At 45.6% G+C, this 25,593-nt stretch overlaps 3 protein-coding genes across 3 annotated transcripts; all 3 read left to right on the top strand.

Moving 5' to 3' along the window:
* The first annotated feature begins 999 nt into the window (after nt 1-999).
* On the top strand, nt 1,000-2,070 carry LOC118537865 (melanoma-associated antigen B3-like). Its single transcript, XM_036095618.2, has one exon. It carries the CDS (start codon nt 1,000-1,002, stop codon nt 2,068-2,070), a length of 1,071 nt encoding a protein of 356 aa, XP_035951511.2.
* A 9,622-nt stretch (nt 2,071-11,692) lies between these two features.
* On the top strand, nt 11,693-12,290 carry LOC118537864 (melanoma-associated antigen B1-like). Its single transcript, XM_036095617.2, is given in 2 exon segments — nt 11,693-12,240; nt 12,242-12,290. Coding segments are annotated over 2 exon segments (597 nt in total).
* Nucleotides 12,291-17,675: 5,385 nt separating this feature from the next.
* LOC118537863 (melanoma-associated antigen B1-like) lies at nt 17,676-18,710 on the top strand. Its single transcript, XM_078064045.1, has one exon. It carries the CDS (start codon nt 17,676-17,678, stop codon nt 18,708-18,710), a length of 1,035 nt encoding a protein of 344 aa, XP_077920171.1.
* The last annotated feature ends 6,883 nt before the right edge of the window (nt 18,711-25,593 follow it).

Raw genomic sequence — 25,593 nt, 5'->3', positions numbered from 1 at the left:
CTGAGGGAGGACTAAGGGGAGCATCAACTCTAAAAAGTGTGTCTCATAAATTCTGACCCTTCTCTCAGCCCTGGGAAAACGCCGAATATTTCTTAGGCTGAGGCACCCGCCTCATTTCTGTCTGGAGAGTCCCAGAGGTGAGGCTATTGGACTAATTGAGTGGCCTCAATTTTGCAGAGGGAGGAGACCCAGGGCTTCACAGAAGTCAGAGTGAGGACCGTGAATAAAGAGTGATGGTACTCACCCCCCAGAAAGCCCCCCCCCTTGTCTGCAGCACTAAGGAGCCCAGGCATGGAAGTCAGGGGTGTGTGAACCCTACTTTATTTTTGATGGCATCAGGTTGGTGAGAACCTTTGTTTGAGGGGAAAGACATCAGATCAACAGAGGAAGGTGTCCCAGGCCCTACCTGGAGCCAAGGTGAGGACACTGAATGAGGACTGAGAACCCCAATGACTCTAGAACAGAGAGTCCCACAGAACTGTCAGCAGTTGGTGGCAGTAGTGGGCTGAGCCAGCAGTAATGGGCCGAGGTGCCCCTTTAGTTCCTCTTGAGGGGTCCCAAGAAGTTGAGGACCTGGGTTTGAGATGTAAATTTAGAGCAGCACAGAGGAGGGGGCCCAGGCCCTGCCAAAAGTTGATATGATGGTCCTGAATGTGAACTGAAAGGATCCTCATACTCCAGAGTAGAGAGGATCCCACAAGGACTAGACCTGCCACCACTGCTCTCAACCCCAGTAAGCACCAAGCAGGGCTGGCAGGCTGCAGCCTGAGGCTCCCTTTAATTATTTCCACAGGATTCTCAGAGTACAGGTTGATCGTAACAGGAGCCCTGTGGTTTCCTAGAGCTGTGTCCTCACGGAAACCTGCAGGGGCGGCCTTGGTTAAAGCCAAGGTGGTCTCTCCCTGTGGAAGGTGCTCCCTTTCATCCTCTCTTCTCTCATGCCCAGATCACCTGCTGTCCTACCCACACTCCTACTTGCTGTCCCTGGCCACACTCATCATGCCTCGGGGACCGAAGAGTAAGCTCCACACGCATGAGAAACACCACCAAGCCCAAGGTGGGATCCAGCGTCGGGGGAGTGCTCAGGCCACTGCAGCCAAGGAGAAAGCATTCCCCTCCTCGGCCCCTCCTCCCCTTAGTGTTCTTCCTCACAGAAAGCCTGCAGCTAGGTCACGTAGCACTCTCAAGAGGTCTCAGAGAGCCCAATCCACCAAGTCTGCAGGTGTTTCTCGCACAAGATCATACAAAGGAGCCAACCGCAAAATTGAGAAAAAGCGAAGTTCCTCCCAGGCCCCACTCACCACTGTGCGGTCTCAAGGAGACCCTCTAACCAACACAACGGGTATTTTGGTGCAGTTCCTGATGCACATGTACAAAAGGAAAAAGCCCATCACAAAAGCCGATATGCTGAAGATTGTCAGTAAAAAGTACAAAAATCGCTTCTTTGAGATCCTCAAAAGAGCCTCTTTCAGCTTGGAAGTGGTTTTTGGTGTTGACTTAAAGGAAGTCGATTCTACCAAGCATTCCTATATCCTGGTCAGCAAGATGGACCTCCCCAACAATGGGACCATAAGCCGTGGCAGAGGATTTCCCAAGACCGGTCTCCTGATGAATCTCCTGGGTGTGATCTTCATGAAGGGCAACTGTGCCACTGAAGAGAACATCTGGGAGTTCCTGAATAAGATGAGAGTCTATGCGGGGAAGAGGCACTTCATATTTGGGGAGCCCAAGAAGCTCATCACCCAAGATTTGGTGAAGCTTAAGTACCTGGAGTACCGCCAGGTGGCCAACAGTGATCCCCCACGCTATGAGTTCCTGTGGGGCCCGCGAGCCCATGCTGAGACCAGCAAGATGAAAGTGCTAGAGTTTTGGGCTAAGATTAATCATACCGTCCCCAGTGCTTTCCACTCTTGGTATGAAGAGGCTTTGCGAGATGAGGAAGAGCGAGTCAAAGCCACGGTTACGCTGCAGGCTGAGGTGCATGCCACGGCCAGTGAATATCCCAGGGAATGTCCAGCAGTGCCTCCCACACCTAGTGAAGTTGAGGGGGATTCTTCACGTTGTGGCTGAAGAGAGCAGTCAGTGTTCTAAGGAGCGGAGGGCAGGGTGTGACTGAGGGAACACAGTGTATAATACCTCTGCACTCCTGTTCTGTATGGGTAATTTGGAGATTTATCAGCATTTTTATTTTTTGTTCTTTTTCAAATGTTGTTACTTTGAAGTGAAGGCTTATCTAGCATTATAGTCTAAATTTGTGAGTTACATTGGTCTTGCTTATTGTTGTTTATCAGGTTTAAGAGTTAAGAGTTTTGCTGTTTTATAAAACAAATTAGGAAAATTTCCATCTTATTTAGTAATCTGGTACAACGTAACATGGCATTGGTGTATGCATTTCCTTGAAAACATGAAAAAAATAAGCACTAAAATATATGGAATAGATACAGAGGAAAAGAACAAGATGGTTGGTATTTGGCTTCCTAATCCCTTTTACTCTGTGTTTTAAAAAATTCCAAATAACAGTACGTGCTTGAGTAATTGAAGAATGTAGAATTAAACCTTAATAAATTAGACACCATGCTTACGGGCTCATTTATTCCCCAAACATCGCCTGAGCATCTGCTCTTAGAAGGTTTCATGCTAGCACTGGGAGAGCTGAGAAAAAGACCGAGACATTGACCATAAAATTATAGAGTCGAGAAGCGTCTATCATATAAGGAAGAATGGTGATATTCACTCTAAGACCGAAAGGACACATGGAAGGATGGGATAAAACAGGAGAGAGGTGGTTCCAGATGAGAGCAGTTAAGTGTCAGTACCCTGCAGAAAGGCAGCGTCGGGCCTTCGGAGACTGCAGGTCCCTCATTGGGAGGTAATTCTAAGTTGGCTGCATGGGGGGGGGGGGGTCCATGAGGCTGTTATCATAGGGAGCAGGGGCCAGGCCCTCACATGGTGGGATTCAGAGTTGAAAGACTAAGCCCAGAATGGCAAACTGCCCTGACCAATTACTTTGGGATGGTGGGAAAGCCAGAGAGAAATCACCCGAGGCGGGGATGGAACGTGTCCTGTGCTCTTGTCCCGGGGCAGGTGAATGCAGTGTGCAAATTCAAGGTTTTATTTACATCATCTCCAGACAGTTTCTGAGAAATAAGGGTATACTCCTTTGGAGTGGATGCCCAGAATCCACTGGACTGGCACCCTTGGCCCTGGGGTGGGGGAGCCAGAGCCCACTCCACTAAAGCATCATTCAAATTAGGTTATCTTGATTGTCATTTGGCAAACTCCAGGCAAGGTCTAGATTTTTGTTGGTGGTTGAACGAATGAGAGTCAGAGTGGTTTAGAAAGAAGGGCAGCTGAGAGAAAGGTACGTTTGGGGGCCTTAAAATATGTTTTAGGAGTTTTGTGTTGCATCCACTAAGGAAGTCCACCTTACGCCGACATTGGATGACATACTTGAATGGGGAAATAATTACTTAGTGTTCCTTGCTAAGCACCATTTTGTCTGATAGAGTTTTCTTTGTTCTAGAGCACTGCATAGTTCCTGACATCCCCTGGATTAAAAATTAAATCTCATTGCAGTGAGTTGAAACTCCAGGGGACAAATTAATCGTAAGAACTGGCACCCTTAAAGCTCAGTACAGGCCAGGCAATGTGCCACGCACATCTACGTGCATTATGGACATGCTACCAGTCCCCAAGACAGAGCCATCAAACCCATTTCACAGATGAAAAGACAGCCTCACAGAGTTCAGTGTTGTGCCCAATTTCACATGGCTGCTAAGTGACAGGTTTGGAACCAGACCCCTGGCCTGAATTAGTCTGAAGCCCATACTTTTCTACTCCTCCCAGCCTTAGGCTAACTTCATATTCCTTATTTCCCCCTTTCTTCTCACTGCTACAAAAAGTGTCTCAGGTACTAAAAAGGACTCTGTGCCCAAGATACTGGATTAGAATACGTAACCAGAGCAATTACCATATCAAAATAATTGAGAAGTGTGAATAAAGGAGAGAAAGAGATAATATTCAGTGACAATAGGATCATCTATATATCCAAAGTCAGGGGCTCACAAAATCATTTCGGATATTCCCTTCCATAAAGAAAGTTACATCTATTCAAACAGAACTTACATAAAAAGCTAAGTCTGGTTGCTAAAGAGAAGAAATGAAGTATTTTTTTTTCCTTTGACAGCACATGTGTTCGGGGGTCTCTGCCTTGTGTTACAGCTCCCCTGTCTCACATCACTCCTGGGACAGGGACCCAGTCTCTGAAGGGTTTGCAGTAGGGAAAATGGTCAAGAGTTTGCAGGGACATGGCCTTTCCCAGGAAGCCTTCAGTCAAGAAACAGGAACCATAATGAAGATCCCTTTATAGTAGGACAGGGGAGAGCAACATGCCAGGCAAAGTTGTCAGTCTGAGCATCCCCTCACTTATTCCGCAGGGTTCTCAGGGACAGGTGAGTCCTGCCTTAAGAGGCAGCCTCAGGTCACTAGGGGGAGGACTCGAAGTCTCTGACACATATGAAGGTGAGGACTCTGAATGAGGTGTGAAGAGAGCAGCCACCCAGAGCAGTGTGGCCCATAGACTCCTGACCCTGCTGTCAGCCCTCAGAGTCCCCAAACAGCCTTGGAATGACGTGGCTGAAACTGACTCCCACTTAACAGGTCAAAAATGTGAAGATCTTGGTCTGAGGTTGATTAACTCAGGTCAGTAGAGGTAGGATTTCCAAGGGGTGCCGGGAGGAAGGTGAGTACTCTGAAGCATTCAGGGGCCACCAAACCCACATCAGTGGAGACTCACAGAATCCTTCAAACTGTCATCAGAGCTCCAGGCATAAATGGCAGGCAGAGCTGGCCTCATATCCTCCTCAGGGGTAACAGAAAAGTGGGGGAGGTCCCAGGTCAGCAGGGAGAGGAGTCTTGGGCCTTCACATAAGTCAGATTTAGGGTACTGAGTTAGAACCCTGAGTGGGATCACCATCATAGGGCCTCATGCTGCCTGCCACAGCTGTCACTTGTGGAAGACCTTGGCAGGTGTGGCCAAATAAGGCCATCCTTGCCTCTTCCTATTAGATCTCGGGGAGCTATAAGCCTTTCTTTGGGGAAATGTCCTCAGACCAAGAAAGAGAGGAACCTCGGGCCCTGCCAGGAGTCAAACCAAGTAAACTGAGTGAGGACCAAGGGGACAACCTGTCCCTGAATAGATGGGAAAACAAACAGTCTGGCCCTGCCCTTGCACTCAAGACTGAAAGCCCCAGGGCCAGGGTAGGAGGCTGAGTGCCCCCAGCATCACTTGTTTGAAAAAACGGACTTCATTCTTTAGAGCAATTTTAGGTTCACAGCAAAACTGAGCAAAAAGTACAGAGTTTCCATCTACCCTCTTCCCTGACACACACACAGCCTCCCCTGCTTTCAGCATCCTGCAGAGAGTGGTCCATGTGCTACAGTCTCTCAACTTACAACCACATGTCAGAAAGCTCATAGTTACATTAGGTTGATTCTTGGTGTTGTTACATTCTGTCCGGTTTGACAAATCTTTGATGACTTGTAGTCACTGTTACAGTATACATAGTATACAGTATACGTAGTAATTTCACTGCCCTAGAATCCTCTATGTTCTGTCTGTTCATCCCTCCCTCCGCCCCCCCACCCCGCAGAAACCACTGATCTTTTTACTTTTTCTGTAGTTCTGCCTTTTCCAGAATGTCAGAGAGTTGGGATCATGCAGTATGTAGCCTTTTCAGATTGGCTTATTTCACTTAGTAATACACATCTAAGGTTCCTCCATGCCTTTCCATGGCTTGATTAGCTCATTTCTTTTTAGCACTGACCAATACAGGCATACCTCAGACATACTGTGGGTTTGGTTCCAGACCACGGCAATAAAGTGAGTATCACAATAAAGTGAGTCAGAAGAATTCAAAGCAACTCCTGATCCATTAAAGTGTGATCAAGAGATTGCAACGATGCAGTCCCATCTTCAGGCTCCACATAATTCTAGTTCTCTTGCTCTCTCCACCACATCTGCCGTTACTTCCTCCACTGAAGGCTTGAATCCTTCAAAGTCACCAAGGAGGCTTGGCATCAACTTTTTTCAAGCTCATATTCATACTGCTATTTTGATCTCTTCCCATGAATCATGAATGTTCTTCATGGCATGTAGAATGGTGAATCCTTTTGAGAAAGTTTTCAATCAACTTTGCCCAGATCCATCCAAGAAATCACTATCTGTAGCAGCTATAGCCTTACAAAATATATTCCTTAAGCAATAAGAATTGAAAGGTGAAATAACTCCTTGATTTATGGGCTGCCTAGTGGATGTTGTGTCAGCAGGCATGAAAAGAGCACTCATTGTCCATCTCCATCAGAGCTCTTGGGCGACCAGGCACATTGTCAATGAGCAGTCATATTTTGAGAGGAATCTTTTCTTCTGAGCAGGTCCCAAGAGTGGTCTTAAAATATTCAGAAAACCATGTTGTAAACAAATGTCCTGTCATACAAGCTTCGTTGTTCCTTCTATAGAGCACAAGCAGAGTAGATTTAGCATCATTCTTTTTTTTTTTTTTAAGATTTTATTTATTTATTTGAGAGAGAGAATGAGGCAGAGAGAGAGAACATGAGAGGGGGGAGGATCAGAGGGAGAAGCAGACTCCCCGCTGAGCAGGGAGCCCGACGCGGGACTCGATCCCGAGACTCCAGGATCATGACCCGAGCCGAAGGCAGCAGCCCAACCAACTGAGCCACCCAGGCGCCCCTAGATTTAGCATCATTCTTAAGGGCCCTAGGATTTGGGGGATGGGAAACGAGCACTGGCTTCAACTTCCAGCCACCAGCTGCATTAGCCCCTCACAAGAGTCGGCCTGTCCTTTGAAGTTTGAAGCCAGGCATTGACTTCTCTTATCTAGCTATGAAAGCCCTAGATAGTGTCTTCTTCCAGTATAAAGCTGTTTTGTGTACACTGAAAATGTGCTGTTTAGTGCAGCCCCCTTCCTCAGTGACCCTGGCTGGATCTTCCAGATACCTTGCTGCAGCTTCTCCCTCAGCACTTGCTGCCTCACTGTGCACGATGATGTTATGGAAACAACTTTTTCCTTAAACTCGTGAACCAACCTCTGCTGGCTTCAAGCTTTTCTTAGGCGGCTTCCTCGCCTCTCTCAGCCTTCATAGAATTGAGAGTCAGGGCCTTGCTCTGGATTAGGCTTTGGCTTAAGGGAATGTTGTAGCTGGTTTCCTCTTCCAGAGAGTCCAGACCACTCATGCTTTCTCCCTATCAGCAAGAAGCCTGTTTCGCTTTCTTATCGTTAGTATGTTCACTGGGGGAGCACTTTCAATTTCCTTCAAGAACTCTTCCTTTGCGTTCACAGCCTGGATAACTGTTTGGTGCAAGAGGCTGAGCTTTTGTCCTTCTCGGCTTTGGACATGCCTTTCTCACTAAGCTTAATCATTTCTAGCTTTTGTTTTTGTTTTTGTTTTGTCTTGTTTTTTATTATGTTCAGTTAGCCAGGATATAGTACATCATTAGTTTTTGATATAATGTTCAGTGATTCATTAGTTGCATATAACACCCAGTGCTCATCACAATACGTGCCCTCCTCAATACCCATCACCCTGTTACTCCCTCCCCCTACCCCCTTTCCCTTCTGAAACCCTCAGTTTGTTTCCCAGGGTCCATAGTCTCTCATGGTTCATCTTCCTCTCTGATTTCTCCCCCTTCAGATTTCCCTCCCTTCCCTTGTGGTCCTCTGTGCTATTGCTTATGTTCCACGTATGAGTGAAACCATATGATAATTGTCTTTCTTTGCTTGACTTACTTCACTTAGCATAATCCCCTCCAGTTCCATCCATGTCGTTGCAAATGGTGGGTATTCATCCTTTCTGATGGCTGAATAATATTCCATTGTATATATGAACCACATCTTCCTTATACATTCATCTTTTGAAGGACATCTTGGCTCTTTCCACAGTTTGGCTATTGTGGACATTGCTGCTATGAATATTGGGGTGCAGGTGCCCCTTCTTTTCACTACATCTGTATCTTTGGGGTAAATACCTAATAGTGCATTTGCTGGGTCATAGGGTAGCTCTATTTTTAACACCTTGAGGAAACTCCACACTGTTTTCCAGAGTGGCTGCACCAGCTTGCATTCCCACCAACAGTGTAAGAGGGTTCCCCTTTCTCCACATCCTCGCCAACATTTGTTGTTTCCTGTTTTGTTAATTTTTGCCATTCTAACTGGTGTAAAGTGGTATCTCATTGTGGTTTTGATTTGTATTTCCCTGATGGCTAGTGATATTGAGCTTTTGATTTAAAGTGAGAGATGTAGGACTCTTCCTATCGCTTGAACATTTAGAGGCCACTGCAGGGTTATTAATTGGCCTCATCTCAACATTTTTGTGCCTCAGGGAATAGGGAGGCCTAAGGAGAGGGAAAGATATGGGGAACAGCCGGTCAGTGGAGCAGTCAGACGCACACAGAATTTGTCAACTAAGTTCACCATCTTATATGGGTGCAATTTGTGGTGCCCCAGAAACAATTACAACAGTGACATCACAGATCACTGGTCACAGATGACCATAACAAATATAATAATAATGACAAAGTTTGAAATATTGCAAGAATTACCAAAATAGGACACAGAGACACAAAGTGGGCACATGCTTTTGGAAAAATGGCACCAAGAGACTTTCTTGGGGCAGGGCTGCCACAAAACTTCAATTTGTAATAAATGCAATATGTGGGAAATGCAGTAAAGTGAATCACAATAAAACAAGGTAAGCCTGTATTCCATTGTTGGGGTGTCATGATTTATTTATCCATGTACCTGCCGAAGGACATCTTGGTTGCTTTCAAGTTTTGGGAACTATGAATAAAGCTGCTGTAAACATCCGTGTGAAGGTTTTTTTGAGGACATAAGTTTTCAACTCATTTGGGTAAATACCAAGGAGCATGACTGCTAGATAGTATAGTATGTTTAGTCGGGTTTTTTTTTAAACGCTTTATTGAGGTACGATTGACAGACAAAAAAGCTGTACATAGTTGATGTGTACAAATTGATGAGTTTGTAGATAAGTATGCACCCATGAAATTGTCACCACAATTTATATTATGAAAACGTCCATCACCTCCAAAAGTTTCCTCCTGCCTTATTTATTTATGTGTTATAAGAACACTCCCTATAAGATCTATCCTCTTAACAAAATTTTGAGTATACAATACAGTATTGTTAACTATAGGCTCTATGCTGTCCGGTAGACCTCTAGGATTTATTTACCTTGTATAACTGAAATTTTGTAAGCTTTAATTAATACCCCTCCATTTCCCCCTCCTCCTAGCCCCTGGCAACCACCATTCACTCTCTGATGCTGTGAATCTATTTTTGATTCCTCATATAAGTGGTATCATGTAGTATTTGTCCGTCTCTGTCAGCTTTATTTCACTTAGCATAATGTCCTCTATACTGTTGCAAATGGCAAGGTTTCCTCCTTTTTAAGGGTGAATGATATTCCATTGTATGTATGTTTCACCCTTTCTTTATCCATCTGTCCATCAATAGACATTTAGGCTGCTTAGCTATATGTCTTAGCTATTGTGAATAACACTGCAATGAACACGGGAGTGCAGATATATCTTCAAAATCCTGATTTCAATTCCTTTGGATATATACCCAGAAGTAGGATTGCTGAGTCATATGGTAGTTCTATTTTTAATTTTTTGAGGAACCTCCATACTGTTTTCCGAGTGGCTGTACCAATTTACATTCCCGCCAACCATGTAGAATATGTTTAGTGTAATAAGAAATTTCCAAACTGTTTTTGCAAAGTGACTGTACCATTTTGCATCCCCACCAGCAATGAATGAGAGTTCCTATTGCTCCGTATCCTCACCAGCATTTGCTGTTGTCAGTACTTTGAATTTTGGTCATTCTAAAAAGCATGCAGTGGCATTTCATTTTTATTTTAATTTGCAACTTTCTAGTGGTGTATTATGCTTAGTATCTTTTCATATGCTAATTTGCCATTTTATATATCCTCCTTGATGAGGTATCTGTTCATATATTTTGCCCATTTTTTAACATTTATTCATGACCTGTTTTTATTTTTTTATTATTATGTTCACTTAGCCAACATATAGTACATCATTAGTTTTCGATGTAGTGTTCAACGATTCATTAGTTGCATATAACACCCAGTGTTCATCACAACACATGCCCTTCTTAATACCCATCACCTGGTTACCCCGTCCCCCCACCCCCTCCCTTCTGTAACCCTCAGTTTGGTTCCTGGAGTCCAGGGTCTCTCATGGTTTGGCTCCCTCTCTGATTTCAGTTTTCCCTCCCTTCCACTGTGGTCCTCCGCACTATTCCTTATGTTCCATATATGAATGAAACCATATGATAATTGTCTTTCTCTGCTTGACTTATTTCACTTAGCATAATCCCCTCCAGTTCCATCCATGTCGATGCAAATGGTGGGTATTCATCCTTTCTGATGTATTTTGCTCATTTTTTGGTTGGGTTGTTTGTTTTCTTCTTGTTGACTTTTAAGTGTTCTTTGTTTATTTTGGCTAACAGCCTTCATCAGATATGTCCTTTGTGAACATTTTCTCCCAGTCTGTGGCTCATCTTCTTATTCTCTTGATGACTTTTTTGTAGGGCAGAAGCTTTAGTTTTAATGAAGTCTAGTTTATCAAGTATTTCTTTCATGGATCCCCATCACTTTTTATATCATGTCTAGAGGAGGTGAGATCCTTGGTCTGAGGGTCCAGTCACCAGTCAGCCGAAGGTGTGTGGGGGGGGTGGGGCAGTCCACAACCCTGTGTGGTGTCCAAATGAGGACCCTGAATGAGGACCCTGAATGGATACTTAGGACCTAGCAACCCCAATACAGAGAGGTCCCCACAGAGCTATAAGCACTGAGTGCCTCCTGGTAAGGGTGGTGGCCTAAGGTACATTACTCACTTCTTTCTCATGGGTCCCAGGGAGCTTTAAGGAATCAATCTCAGTGTAGCAGAGAGAAAGGGTTCGAAGTCTTGACAAAAGTTATTATAATAATTTGGAAGGTAAACATAGAGGACCCCTTGCCACGTTAGAACACATGTGGCCCCACTACCAGCCATGCTGTCACACTAGTCAGTAAAGGACAGGGCTAGCAGGCTATAGCCTAAGGCTCACTTTGTCTCCAGTAGCTTCTCAGAGCAGGCTGAAGGAGAACAGGAGCCTTGTAGGTTCCTAGAGAGTGTCCTCAAGAAAACCTGCTGAGGTTAAAGCCAAGGTGGAATGTCCCTGCTGTAGGTTCACACACCATCCCATTGTCCCTCCTCCAGGTGCCCTCATTGCCCACTGTCCAGCCTGCTGTTCGTGAGCACAGAGTCATCATTCCTCAGTATCAGAAGAGTAAGTTCAACAACACGAGAAATGCCACTAGGCCTGAGGTAAGACCCGGGATCTCGAGGGGGCTTAGGCCATTGCAGCAAAGAGTCCCCCTCTCCTCCTCTGTTTTGGAGATGCTCCCTCAGATTACTGTATTGCTGGCATTGCTGGGAGCCTCAGAGCCCTACTCACCATTATTACTTCTGCAGCTATTTCATGCGTGAGGTCTGAATGAGGTGTCAAGAGCCACGATGAGAAAGTGCAAGTTGCTCTGAAGCCCCAGCCTCTGCTGAGAGCTCACTGGAACATTCCCTAACCAGGACGTGAGCATGTGGGCACACTTCCTGCTGGAGAAGCATGCAGTGAGGGCGCCCATTATGCAGGCTGCACTGCTGACAGTCGTCAACAAAAGGCACAGGGAGCACTTCCCCGAGATCCTCAGGAGAGCCTCCGAGCGCATGGAGCTGGTCTTTGGCCTAGCATTAAAGGAAGTCAAGCCAGGCGGTCACTCCTATACCCTCGTCAGCAGCCCAGACCTCACCAGTGACGGCAGTGTGAGCAGCGCCTGGGGCTTTCCTAAGAATGGGCTTCTCATGCCTCTTCTGAGTGTGATCTTCTTGAGTGGCAACCGCGCCTCTGAGGAAGATATCTGGGGATTCCTGAATATTTTGGGCGTCTATGATGGAAGGAGGCACTTCATCTTTGGGGAGCCCAGGAAGCTCATCACCCAAGATTTGGTGCAGGAAAAGTACCTGGAGTACCGCCAGGTGGCCAACAGTGATCCTCCACGCTACGAGTTCCTGTGGGGCCCGAGGGCCCATGCTGAGACCAGCAAGATGAGAGTCCTAGAGTTTTTGCTAAGGTCATGGCCTTCCATTCCATTATGAAGAGGCTCTGCGAGATGAGGAAGAGCGAGCCCGAGCCTGAGCCGCAGCCGGGGCTGCCTCTACTACCAAGGCCCGTGCACATACCCAGGCCGCCCACCCCGCCCAGACGCTCCTCTCGTCCCTAGGCCGGGCTAAGGCAGATTCTTCGCTTTGTGGTTAACAAAGGCAGTTGGCTAACTAGTGGAGGGCCCAGGTGGGGTGCATGGGAACACAAAGTGTAACATACTTGTGTTCCTGTACAGTGCATAAATTGGAGATGTATCTTTATCTTCCTATTTTAAATGGCTTTCCTTTCAATTAAAGGTTTATTTAGCTTCAGAATCCAAGTTGATGAATGACATGGGTTATACATTTCTTGGAGTTTATCAGTTGAAAAATAAGAATTTTAGTATTTTGTAAAACAAATTGAAACCCTTGAATCGTTTCTTGTCATTCAGAACTAGGTAACATTTAATTTAATATTCTTTAATTGCCCAAATATTAATTTAGCCCTTGCTTTTTGGAAGGCTCCTGGCTAGTACTGGGGATGATAAGAAAAATAGGCCCAACCCCTGCCTACAAAACTGTGGAGTCTAAGAGCAGCTCTCATATAAAAAATAGGTGGTGAGATACTCCCTAAGATGGAAAGGACTAGTAAAAATAAGGAGTAAAAAGGAGGGAGGGGGCCTCCAGATGAGGAGTTCTAGTGTAAAATGCCCCAAGGCAAGGCAGATTGAGCCTTTGGGCAGCTGAAAGCCCTGTGATGGGAAGTAATTTTTAAAAAAACTTATTTGTCATAGAGAGAGAGAGCACAAGCAGGGGGAGTGGCAGGCAGAGGCAGAGGGAGAAGCAGATTCCCCGCTGAGCAGGGAGCCCGATGCGGGGCTGGATCCCAGGACCCTGGGATCATGACCTGAGCCAAAGGCAGACGCTTAACGACTGAGCCACGCAGGCGCCCATGATGGGAAGTAATTTTAAGTTAGCTGTATGGTGGGCTAAATGTGGCTGTGGAACTGGTGAGCCAAGTGGTGGGTCTCTGAGTTGAGAGATTTAAGTCTGGAATGGAAAACTACCTTTAACAGTTACTTTGGGATTGTGAATAAATCAGAGAGGATCTTCACCCAGGGCACGGATGGAACATGTCCCATGCTTCTGTCCCCAATGCAGGTGAACACAGACCACAAACTAGGTGTTTTACACAAACCATCTCCAGGGAGTTTCTGAGACATAAGGGCGGTACTCTTTTGAGGTTGGAAACTCAGAAGCCACTGTGCAGGTACTCTTTCCTGTAAGTTGGGGAGTCAGAACCCATTTTATCAAAAGAGCATTCAAATTCAGTGTTACTGTTTTTGTTTTGTTTTTTTACTTGGCTTCTAATTCTGCAAACTCTAAGGGAGGTATAGATTTTAGGTGATGGTGAAATTAATGAATATAGGGGTGCTTTCAGTAAAAGGGCAGAGGAGAGGAAAGAATTAGTCTTTGAATCCAATTCTAGAGGATTTGAGTTGCATTCCGCTGGAAAAAACTCCCCCATGCTCGAAATATGATTTATTGGGGGGGGGGGAATTTACTTTAGTGTCTCTGTAAGCAGCACTTTGGACTGATTTGGTATTCCATGTCCTAGAGTGGCATATATTCTCTGATATCTACTAAATTAAAACAAATATTCCATCAGGGTGGGTGGTATCCTCTGAGGTCAAAATAATCATAGCCATAGTAATAACAGGCATTGTGTAAAGTCTCAGTGCATTCCAGGCATCTTTCCAGGTGCTTTATGTACATTAACCATGGTCCACCAGGCCCTGCGAGAGAGGATTTAACAAACCTTCTTCACAGATGCAGAGCCTGAGGCCCACAGAACTTGCTAATGCACCCAGTTCAAAGAGCTAATAAGTGATAGGGCTAGGCCTAGACCCTTAGTCTGAATCTGTCCAGAGCTCACACTTTTCCACTCCTCCCAGCCTGATGCTGACCATCGATCACTTAATTCACTTTCTTCTACCACTCCAAAATGTATCTCAAGCCACTAAAAAGGACTCTGTGACCAAAACATTGGATTGGAATACATAACCAGTGTGATAAGAATACCAAAATAAATCAGAGATATGAATAAAGGAGAGAATGAGACAGTGACAATATGATCATCTACATGGGTAAAATCAGATATCTTCCAAAGATCAGGGGTTCACAAAATCATCTGGCTCCATCCTTCTCTGTAAAAAGTAAATCTTTTATGTTGATGTTAATGGTGGGTATTCATCCTTTCTCATGGCTGAGTAATATTCCATTGTATATATGGACCACATCTTCTTTATCCATTCATCTGATGAAGGGCATCTCAGCTCCTTCCACAGTTTGGCTATTGTGAACACTGCTGCTATGAGCATTGGGGTGCATGTGCCTCTTCTTTTTACTATATCTGTATCTTTGGGGTAAATACCCAGTAGTGCAATTGCTGGGTCATAGGTGAAATAAGTCAAGCAGAGAAAGACAATTATCATATGGTTTCACTTATATGTGGAACATGAGGAATAGCATGGAGGACATTAGGAGAAGGAAGGGAAAAATGAAGGGGGAGAAATCAGAGGGGGAGATGAACCATGAGAGACTATGGACTCCAGGAAACAAACTAAGGGTTTCGGAGGGGAGGGGGGTGGGGGGATGGGTTAGCCCAGTGATGGGTATTAAAGAGGGCACATATTGCATGGAGCACTGGGTGTTATATGCAAACAATGAATCATGGAACACTACATCAAAAACTAATGATGTACTGTGTGGTGACTAACATAACATAATAATAAAAAAAGTAAATCTTTTAGAGCTATCCTAAGTGTGGCTGGTGAAGAGAAGGAATATATCAGCTTTTTTTTTTTTTTTCCTCAGACTCCACAACACCTGTCCTGGGCTCCCTGATGTATGCTGCTCTTCCCTAATCTTACATCAGTCTCGGCACATGGACTCATTTTCTGCAATATTTGCAGTAGAGAAACTGGTCGAGTGTTTGCACGTACACGTTGTTTCCCAGGAAGCCTTTAATCAAGAGACAGGCCAAGATGAGAACCCCCATGAATGAGTACTGAGAAGACAACTACCCCAACATACTGGGGTCATCCAAAGACCTAAGGATGGTGACCTTAGCTCAGTAGAAGGAGTCCCAGGCTCTGAAAGATATGACGAGGACCATGAATGAGAAATGATGGAAGGACCCAGCCAGAACAGCAAGGTCCTATAGTATCTCATCCCTGCTGTCTTTTGGGAGACACCCAAGGACCATGATCAGATGAGGATCACCCTCACTTCCAACTTGGAATTCTCAGGAAAGGAGGACCTACAGGTAAGATGAGCAGCTATAGGAAAGCACAGAATGAAGTTACATGATCGGTCATCTGTCAAGGTGAAGACCCAAGAGTAGCACCCACAGCATAAAAGGAGGTCCCACAACATCTCCTCTGCTGTCATCCCTGGGAAGCCCTGGGCAGAGCTGATTTCAGCCTGGAAAGTCTCAGGAAGGTGAGGGCCACCGTTTAATGGAAGCTGCCTCAGTTTTGCAGAGGGAGGGACCTGGGCCCTAACAAGAATTCATGTGAAGACCATGAGTGTTATCAGGGGACCCCCAAAGCAGAGGGGGCTAAATAGAATCCTGTACCATTCTTAGCCTTGGGGGACCCAGAAGAGCTCTGAGGAGTCCCCTCATTCTGCCCGGTGAGTCTCAGGGAAGGAATGGCCTTATCTAGCAGGATGGTCCCAGCTCTGCAGAGGGAGAAGTCTTGACCATAGCTAGAGTCAAGGTGTGGACCCTCAATGCAAGTGAATCTCTCCTGAAAGGGAGAGGTTCACAGAGCCCGCCCCCCCTTATGAGGCTTGTGCGGCTCAGGAAGGAGTACCCCCGAGCAACAGGACCAGAGTTTCCCTCTAGGGACTCAGGAGGGTGGGGGCCCTGGGGGCTGGCAGGCCTGGGCTGGCAGGGGGAGGAGCCGCAAGCGCCGGGGTCCCACAGAGCCCCGCCCACCCCTGCGTTCCGCCCACCCCTGCGTTCCGCCCCCGGAGACCCCGGTGCCGCCGCCCCCGGATGCGGATTCCCCGACTTCCGTTCTGGGCGGGACCTCGACCACTGGGCACGGCGATTCCTTGGGCGGCGGACGGTTTCGCAGGACCAGTCTAAAGTCAAGGTGAGGACCCTGGGGGGGACTGAAGAGACTACTCCACCCCATAACGAAGTTGGCGCCCCTGAACCTGCCCCTTCGGTCGGGCTCTGGGGGGGTCCCAGCGGACTGGCTGGCCGAGCAATCCCATCGTCCTCAGGGTGGCCTCAGGGAGGCAGGGCCTTTGTCTAAAGGGGGCGGCGCCACTCCTGCTGGCAGTTCTGAAATTCAGGAGTAATTTGGGCTGAGATAACCCCTCATTTCTGCCTAGGGGGTGATTCAGGTAGAGGAAGGCCTTTATCTAAAGGAGGCAGCCCCATGAGCAGAGGGAGGAGTTTTGGCCCTAAAGGAGTAAAGGTAGGACCGTCAGTGCTAATAAGGGCCCCTCTCCTCAGAATAGGGAGCTGCACAGAACAGCACCCGGCTCTCATATCTGGGAGTCCCCAGGGGAGGTACCCAAATGTGCAGCACAGTGACTTCTTTTCTAGCTACTCTGGGGCCTTTGCTTTAAGGCTTGTAGACTCAGGTAGATGGAGAAATCCCAAATCCTACCTGGAGTCGAGGTCAAAGTCCTGAATGAGGTCTGAGGGAGCCACTGCCTCCAGAACAGTGGGGTTGGAGGGTCTCGCCCCTGCTGTTAGCACGCATAGGCCCCAGTCGGCCCACTCTGGCTGTCAGCTTAGGTCCCAGAAATGCGAGGACCTTTGTCTAAGGCTCATGGCCTCAAATCAGCAGAGGACAGAGCCCCAGGAAGGGTTTGGAGTCAAAGGGAAGATCCTGAGTAAGGAAATGGAGACCACTCAATACCCAATTGAAAGAGTAGCCTAGGGATGCCTGGGTGGCTCAGTTGGTGAAGCGTCTGCCTTGTGCTCAGGTTGTGATCCCGGGGTCCTGAGATCGAGTCCTGAATCGGGCTCCCTACTCAGCGGGGAGTCTGCTTCTCCCTCTCTCTCTGCCTCTCCCCACAACTCGCATTCTCACTCACTCTCCTCTCTCTCTCTCAAATCAATCAATAAATAATCTTTAAAAAAAGAGTAGCCCATGATGCCACCCCTGCTGTTAGTCCTGGGAGTCCTAGGAGTACTCTCACTTCCTCCATTGGGTTCTCAGGAGACGGGCAGACCAAGAGCAAGAGCCCTGTTGGGGCTTAGCACTGTGCCCTCACAGATATCTACAAAGGTGGCTTCTTAAAAGCCAGGGTGGTCTCTCCCTGCTGAGGTGCTCCCACTCTCATCTTCTCCGCTCTAGGTACCAGCATCTTCCACCCTCCTGTCCACTCTTGGGCCCGTTGCCCTGACCGAGTCATGCCTCGGGGCCAGAAGAGTAAGCTCCGTGCCCGTGAGAAACGCCGCCAGGCCCGAGGTGAGCCCCAGGGCCTTGGAGGTACTCAGGCCACTGCAGCAAAGGTTGAAGAATCCCCCAACTCTCCTGTTTCTGGGGATACTCCCCCAAGTTCCCCTGTTGCTGGCACTTCCCAGGAGCCTCAGGGATCCCCAGCCACTAGCTCTCCTGCTGCAGGTGTTTCACGCCCGAGATCTAATGTAGGTGCCAAGAGCCAAGTTGAGAAAAATAAAAATTCCTCTCAGGCCTCAACTTCCCGTGAGAGTGCTCGCGAAGATCTTCTAACCAGGAAGGTGGGGATGCTGATGCAGTTCCTGCTAGAAAAGCATACAATGAGGGCACCCATTAAAAAGGCAGACATGTTGAAGATGGTCAACAAAAGGCACAGGGAGCACTTCCCCGAGATCCTCAGGAGAGCCTCCGAGCACATGGAGCTGGTCTTTGGCCTAGAATTAAAGGAAGTCAAGCCAGGCGGTCACTCCTATACCCTCGTCAGCAGCCTAGACCTCACCAGTGACGGCAGTGTGAGCAGCATCTCGGGCTTTTCTAAGAATGAGCTTCTCATGCCTCTTCTGAGTGTGATCTTCTTGAGTGGCAACCGCGCCTCTGAGGAAGATATCTGGGGATTCCTGAATATTTTGGGCGTCTATGATGGAAGGAGGCATTTAGCCTTTGGGGAGCCCAGGAAGCTCATCACCCAAGATTTGGTGCAGGAAAAGTACCTGGAGTACCGCCAGGTGGCCAACAGTGATCCTCCACGCTACGAGTTCCTGTGGGGCCCGAGGGCCCATGCTGAGACCAGCAAGATGAGAGTCCTAGAGTTTTTGGCCAAGGTTCATAATACCGTCCCCAGTGCCTTCCCATTCCATTATGAAGAGGCTCTGCGAGATGAGGAAGAGCGAGCCCGAGCCCGAGCCCAAGCCACAGCCCAGGCTGCCTCTATTACCAAGGCCGGTGCACGTTCCCGGGCCAAGTCCAGCCGCTCCTCTCGTCCCTAGACAGGGCTGAGGCAGAGTCTTTGCTTTGTTGTTGAGGAGGGCTGCCAGCTTTGAAGTAGTGAGAGGCTAAGGTGGGGTTGGCGAGGCCATAATATTTATCTTCTTTGTTTTCCTGTTATACATTGGTAGCTTACAAATATAGTTCCTTTCAATAGAATGTTTATTTAGATTCAGAATCCAAGTTTATAAATGACATGGATCACACATTGCTGTCAGATTTAAGAGTAAGAGTAGTTTTGGTGTTGTGTAATAAAGCCTGAAAATCCTTGCATCTTCTTTGGGTTCCAGAACAACATAATATGGCTTTGGAATGGGGATTTTCTTAAGAGTAAGAGTTTTGGTGTTGTGTAATAAAGCCTGAAAATCCTTGCATCTTCTTTGGGTTCCAGAACAACATAATATGGCTTTGGAATAGGGATTTTTCTTGGAAATATGAAAGAACTAGCAAAAGTATAGCTGTGGTTTTAAAATGGAAACGAAGTAAAATGTAGTTAAATATTGGTTTATTCTATTCATTTTTGTCTTTCTCTCTCTAAAATTCAAGGATATATACCTGAATGTCCTTAACTTATTCAAGAATGCAGATAAAATTAAATAGTAATAAGTTACATTCCTTGCTCTGTGCCCCGTTTATTCTTATCATTAATTGAGCATCTGGTCTTTGGAAGGTTGTATGTTAGTAGTGATGATGCTAAGGATAAGACCCTGCACGTAGATTTTTAGAGTGTAAGAGCAGTTATATAAGGACGATGGTGTGATGAACTCCAACATGTAAGACAAGTTTGAAAAAAAGCAATGAGGAAGGGGGGCAAGTGAGAGCAGTGATGTATAAATTCTCTGAAGCAGGACCCTTGGGGTTCTCCTCAGTGGCATAGCTGCCATTCAGGAAGACAGCACTGCAGTCTCTGACATCTCCTGGACAAAAAAAAAAATTCTCAGAGATGAGGGTAGTTCCTTCTGGTGTGAAAAAAAAGCATAATAATAACTACCATTTATTAAAGACCCAATATTTGTCAGTCACTGTGCCAGGTGCTTCACATACATTACATATGTTCCAGCAGTCCTACAGGACAGGGCTTCTCCAACCCACTTGGCAAATGAAGAACTTGAAATATGCTCAAGTTGACATAGCTGGTGAAGTGACAGAACCAGGGGTAGAGTCTGGTCTGGTTCCTCTGGAACCCATGCTGTTGCACTCCTCGCAGCCTGAGGCCAACCTCGTGTCTCTTAATTACTTTCTCTTCTCACTATTCCATGATGGCTCTCAAGCAATGAAAGAAGGACCCTGTGGCTGAAGTACTAAATGCAGGCCTAAAGAAGGAAGGTGTAAATGAAAATCAAGGACAAGTTGGGGATTGTCCTTGGGTTCATTTTCCTAGGATCCTCCTGCCCCTCGCCCCAGGGTCCCTTGAGAGCTGGCGCTGCCCTGGTCCCAGCACTTGTGCGCAGTCCTGGCACTTTCCTGCATGACAGCTCCCTCCCCTGGGACTTCCCCAGCGGCCCTCATGACCAAACTGGGACCTGGCCCATTGGCCAGCTCTCTTGTGTGTCCTCCTCTGGAGGCTGCCCCTGCTCCTGGTGGCACAGAGAGCCACTATCCCCCGCCCTCCCCTGACTTAGAGCATTGCAACTCCCTGCAGCCCCCATCCCTCCCCTTAGCCCCCCTCTGACAGCAATTGCCCTTCTGTGTAATTCTGACAGTGAGGTTTATACACCTCCTCACCTCCCCTAGGTGCCTCCATCACATTCTCAAAGTGTGTGTGTGTGTGTGTGTGTGTGTGTGTGTGTGTGTGTGTTTTGCCAAATCAGCTATTATGTAAACTCTGATTTGGCATGGAATCTATAAGGCCTTTGTTTATAACTCTGAGGCTGGAGAGGCCTTTTTTGGGAAACAACCTGATATTTGCAGTAGGATTTTAATGGAGTATCTTACTTGAAAGTGGCCACTGAATCTACACACTGATGAGTGAGCTTAACTAAGTGGTCAAGAACCAAAGCCTCCCTCCTAAGTGATAGATGAGGAAGGACTGAGGAAATCACTGCATAAGCAAATGTCTACTGAGGCTGAATTTCTAAAAACCCATCTTGGAGTCCTTAACAGACATGCTGACTTTCAATAAAAAGGAAAAAGTATTCACCATTCTTCCAGTGAATCTTGTCTGTATCTGTCCCAGGGAAATGCTGTTTTTACAGAGTGTGTTTAATGGTACCTCTTCAGGTATTCAGGCAAGCTCAGTCACGTGATGGGTAGCTATGATTTTGACCACGCGCCAAAAGGTAGGAGAAAATCCTCAGCCTACTGAGATTCTACAGGTTATTGCAAATGGCCATGCAGAAAGGTGCTATTGACAAGGGGTGAGCTCTCCCTGCTAAGAATTACAGGGTCCTTTTGAAAATTAGATATAATCCTTTATTTGAAAACTCTTAACATTGTATGCAGTGGAAAAATAATTGATGAATTTCAGGGTAAATTTGGCCTTCTCAGAAACTCCTCCAAGAAGGAACAGGTCGTTGTTAACCACCAATTGCGGGAGTTGCTCTTGATGGAGCACCTACAATGTGGGAGCGATTCCATCCCCAGTCCACTTATAGTTGGGAAGGGTCATATGACTAACCCCTACCACTGATACATGAGTAGAGGCATGTTTGTCACCTCCAGGCCAAGGCACATGACAGTGAGTGTGCTACTTCCGTGCTCTCTTTTCCATTCAGCAGCAAACATGGGGAGCCCATGTGAGATGATGGAGACAGCCTGGATCTCTGGGTCACCTGACAGCAGTGAGTCTCTGCCAAACCCCATCAGGTTTTATGTACATAAGAAAGTTCTTGTTGTGTTAAGCCACTCAAATTTCAGGTTTTCTCTGTTGCATCAGTAACTTTATCTGAGGAATACACACCTGCTTATTCTGTCGCTGGGCTCATTTAAACATGTCATTAGACAAAGCTTTGCATTAGACAAAGCTAATAGTAGTGTAATTCTTGTTACACAAAGTTCGAACACAGGTCAATCACAGTCTCCCCTCCCGCCCTTAGAACTTTCCTCCAAATTTCAACCCCATTTTCAAAAGTAACCACAATGAACAGTCTGGTGTGTGTCATTTTAAAGGTGATTTGAGGCTTTTTCATACATAGATGTACTGTAAAAATATAGTTTTTAGGCATACATAGCCAACAATGTGCATATTGTTCTGTAACTTGCTCTTATAACTCAATGACGTAAATACAGGATCTTTCCATGACAGCTCATATAAGACCTGCCTCACTTTCTAAAAGTGCTACATCACCATTAGAAAAAGTTCTGGCCATCCCTGTCTCTGGTCCTGGCAAGCGACAGCGAGAAGCAGAGTTACCTTAGCCAGCCTGTAGATCCATGGGAATGAATGGCTGTTGGGTTAAGATGCTGAGTTTTGTGGCTGTCCGACAGGCACAAGAAGTTTACCAATAGGTACCTGAACGGTTAGTGGTTACAAGCCATTTATATTTGAATTTTTTATCTTCTTTGTTTTCTACAGGTAGCATGTATTATTCTTAAAAATATTTTAAAAGGTTAAGAAAAACTTCAAAAGGCACGAGAAATTCCAATTGTAGATGTTAGGGAAACCTTTAAAATGGGAAAAATATGGAAGAAGGACTGGAGCACATTGGAAATGCTACATACTCAGAGCCTCGTTTTCATGCATATTTTATATTTTAAGTGATTTTTAAACTTAATTTTTCCAAGCTGAAACATTTTATAATTATTAGCCTCATAAGATGTTTCATTTTTATTTATACAAATATTTGGAATCTTTGATTAGATGTGTGCATTTGGGTCAGTTGGACTTCCATTATTATGCATCAATGCACTTTTGGAATTTGACATTCTCCTTTTTCCAATAAAATGCATATATACCTGGCACAGCTTCCTGCTTGACTACTATTGTGCCTTACGTAAAATGACATTTGGTTTGCTTCTCCTTGGTTAGAATCAATAATGTAAGTCGTATTTATATCCTGAAATAATATGTATTTCTTGTCTAGCCACATTGTAGGTTAAATAGGCTGTAGGATCTGGCCTGGGAAACTAATCACCCTTTGTTATTTCTTTGCAGTCAGGAAAGGGCAGCCAGAATTCTAAACAATCAACTTTAGAACTAAATATATAGGATAAAAGTTGTTTAGAAATTGAGATGTCTTGCACTAAGGGGAAAATATTAATACTGCCCTTCTTGCAAAACAAATGGCAAACTCAGGCAAAGACAACTCAATCAGCATTTGTATCATCATCTCAAGATTTCGAGTCAAACTACGAGTATAATATATTGTAATGTGTATATGTGTTGTGATGTCAGTTTCCAGTTCAAGTTAACTCTACTGGCTTTATTAATCTGACAAACACATTTGTTAGCTAAACCCCAAAGACACTGCAGAATCTCTGTCAGACTGTTATAACTGAAACCCCCTAAAGTGTTTGGACTTACTGGCTCTAAATAATTCCGCATCTGGAAATCTGTGGAAAGTTCTCTTTTCTGGGACTCTGGAACAGTGTGGATGACACTGTTGTGATTGTTCTCTCCTCTGCCACGTGTGCTACTGCCTTGGCTTTTGTATTAGTCATGATAGGCTAGGCTATGTTAGAGGGTCTAATTAATCCTGAAATCTCAGTGGGGTACAACAGAGGTGTATTTCTCGAGGACGCTACATGTTCAGTGGGTATGGGGGAGGGAAGCATATTAGGGGTTGTTCTGGGGCTTGCCTACTCACTGAGGCAGGGGAGAGTGGCCAGAAAGTCTCTAAGGGGCTTTTCTCTGATTCAGGCAAACCTATTACTTCCTTTCCTATTCCATTGGCTAAAACTAGTCATATGTCCTTGATTAGCCTCAGGGGTGTCTGAAAACTGGAGGTTTCCATGTGCCTAAGGAGAAATAAGGAACTGGATTTGGTGAGCATAGCATGATCTCCACTAGAGCTTTCAAGACACTACCCTGTCCTGGTTCTTCTTCTACCTCTCAGACTTTTTTTCTTCCATCTCCTCAATGGACTTCTCCACATCACTTACACATTGGTGTTCCTCAAGTTACCATTTCCAGTCCACTATTTTTTCTCTCCACAACTATCCCCAGGTAATTTCATTTACTCTGGCAATTATAACTACCAGCTATATGATGCTAACTTCCATATCTATTATCCCAAGCTCTGACCTACCCACAAAGCCTTAAACACAGATCTAACTATGATTAGTTCATAGATATCTCGAATTCAGTGTGGCAAAATATAAACTCATTATTTTCTCCCAAAACTCCTTCCTCCTCCTCCTGTATTCTTTATCCTAGGCAGTGGCAGCACCAGATTTCCAAGCCTAGATTCCTCCCTATCATTCCTATCCCTTAATTTTATATGCCAACTTGGCTAGACTGTCGTGTCCAGTTGTTTGGTCAAACATCAATCTGGATGTCACTGTGAAGATACTTTTTAGATAGATATGACTAATATTTAAATCCACAGGCTTTGAGTGAAGCAGATTACCATCTGTAGTGTGGGTGGGCCTCATCCAATCAGTTGAGGGCCCCAAGGACAAAGACTGTGGTTTCCCAAATGAATTCAGCATTGAAACTAGAACACCTAGGCATCGTTCCTTTTCCTCATCACCCTCCCAAACTATAACCAAGAATCAAGCCCTGTTGATTCTACTATTAGATATTAGTTACAACCTTCCAAATTCTCTTCAGTGTCACTAAACTTCCTCACCCTCATCCATCTTCGATTTCTTCATTTGTCTTCTAACTACTGATCTCCCTGCATCTGCTTTTATGCATCCTTTCCAGTTCTTTCTTCCTCAAGCTTTACGACCTGCATTACAGCACCACTTTTATGATGCAATTTTGAGCTTCATTTGCATGAATTTTCAATGGTGGTTTGGATGGTCCTTGAGATATTTTCCAATTACCCCATTCTTATTTTGTGTCCTAGCGCTCCGTGCTGTTGAGGATACTATAGGAATCTTCAGAATTCCAGAAATCTACTTAGAGAATCCTGAAATCCGGGAGTAGATGGAAGGTCTGAAGGATTTGGTTAGAAAAGGAAAGAAAGCATCAGCGTTGTTTCTTGATCTTACACAGCCAGGTGGCAGTGTTGCTTCTTGGAAGATAGTCACTGGAGGTTTGTAGCTTTGGAAGTGGGTTTGGGGCTTGACCCTGGGCATTTATTTTATTCTGGTGAATCCAATCTACCTGCAACCTATTTCTCCCCAGTCATGTCACTGGAGCAGCAACACAAGCTTGATTCCTTACTTTTTTCAATTACCTTTTTTTTTTTTTTTTAAAACACACCTGATTCCCTGGATGAAAGAGATTTGCCTGAAAGAAAGACGAGATGAGGAAGAATTAAAATCCAGTTCCCGGTTGTCCTTCCTACAGAAAGACTCATTATCAGGGAAGCAATTGTAGTACCATTGCAACAGACTTGTGAAAACTGATTTGAAACTTACAGCAAAAAACCATGTAAAGCCCTTCAGTCCAATCCATGTGGCTGCAGGGTAATTAGTGAAATCCAGATTAATAAGAAACTTGCTAGGCAGCAGGGTGATTTGACTAACAGCCTGGAAAGGTACAAAATAACTGGGTAATGAAGTGGATCTGACTATAATGTGCAAGATTGCTCCTGGGATTGTACAGAAATCCATTATTCAGACAGATGCTGTATCTTGTGGACAAGAGATCTTCAAAACTGGAAATACTGTATCTTTCCCATCTGACTCTGCTTCATGCCCCCATGGACCAAGGATTGAAGGGCAAATTGAGAGAGGGAAATATTTTAGTAAATTCTTTCCAGGTCTAATCTGATATGTCATCCAAGGTGGAGGATGTGTTCTGTGCTACTCTAGGGCTTTGTCACACATCATTGG

Source organism: Halichoerus grypus, chromosome X (genome assembly GCF_964656455.1).
Source record: "Halichoerus grypus chromosome X, mHalGry1.hap1.1, whole genome shotgun sequence".
NCBI lineage: Eukaryota > Metazoa > Chordata > Mammalia > Carnivora > Phocidae > Halichoerus > Halichoerus grypus.
The sequence above is the reverse complement of the archived record's forward strand: the minus strand, read 5'-3'. Positions and strand labels throughout refer to the sequence as shown.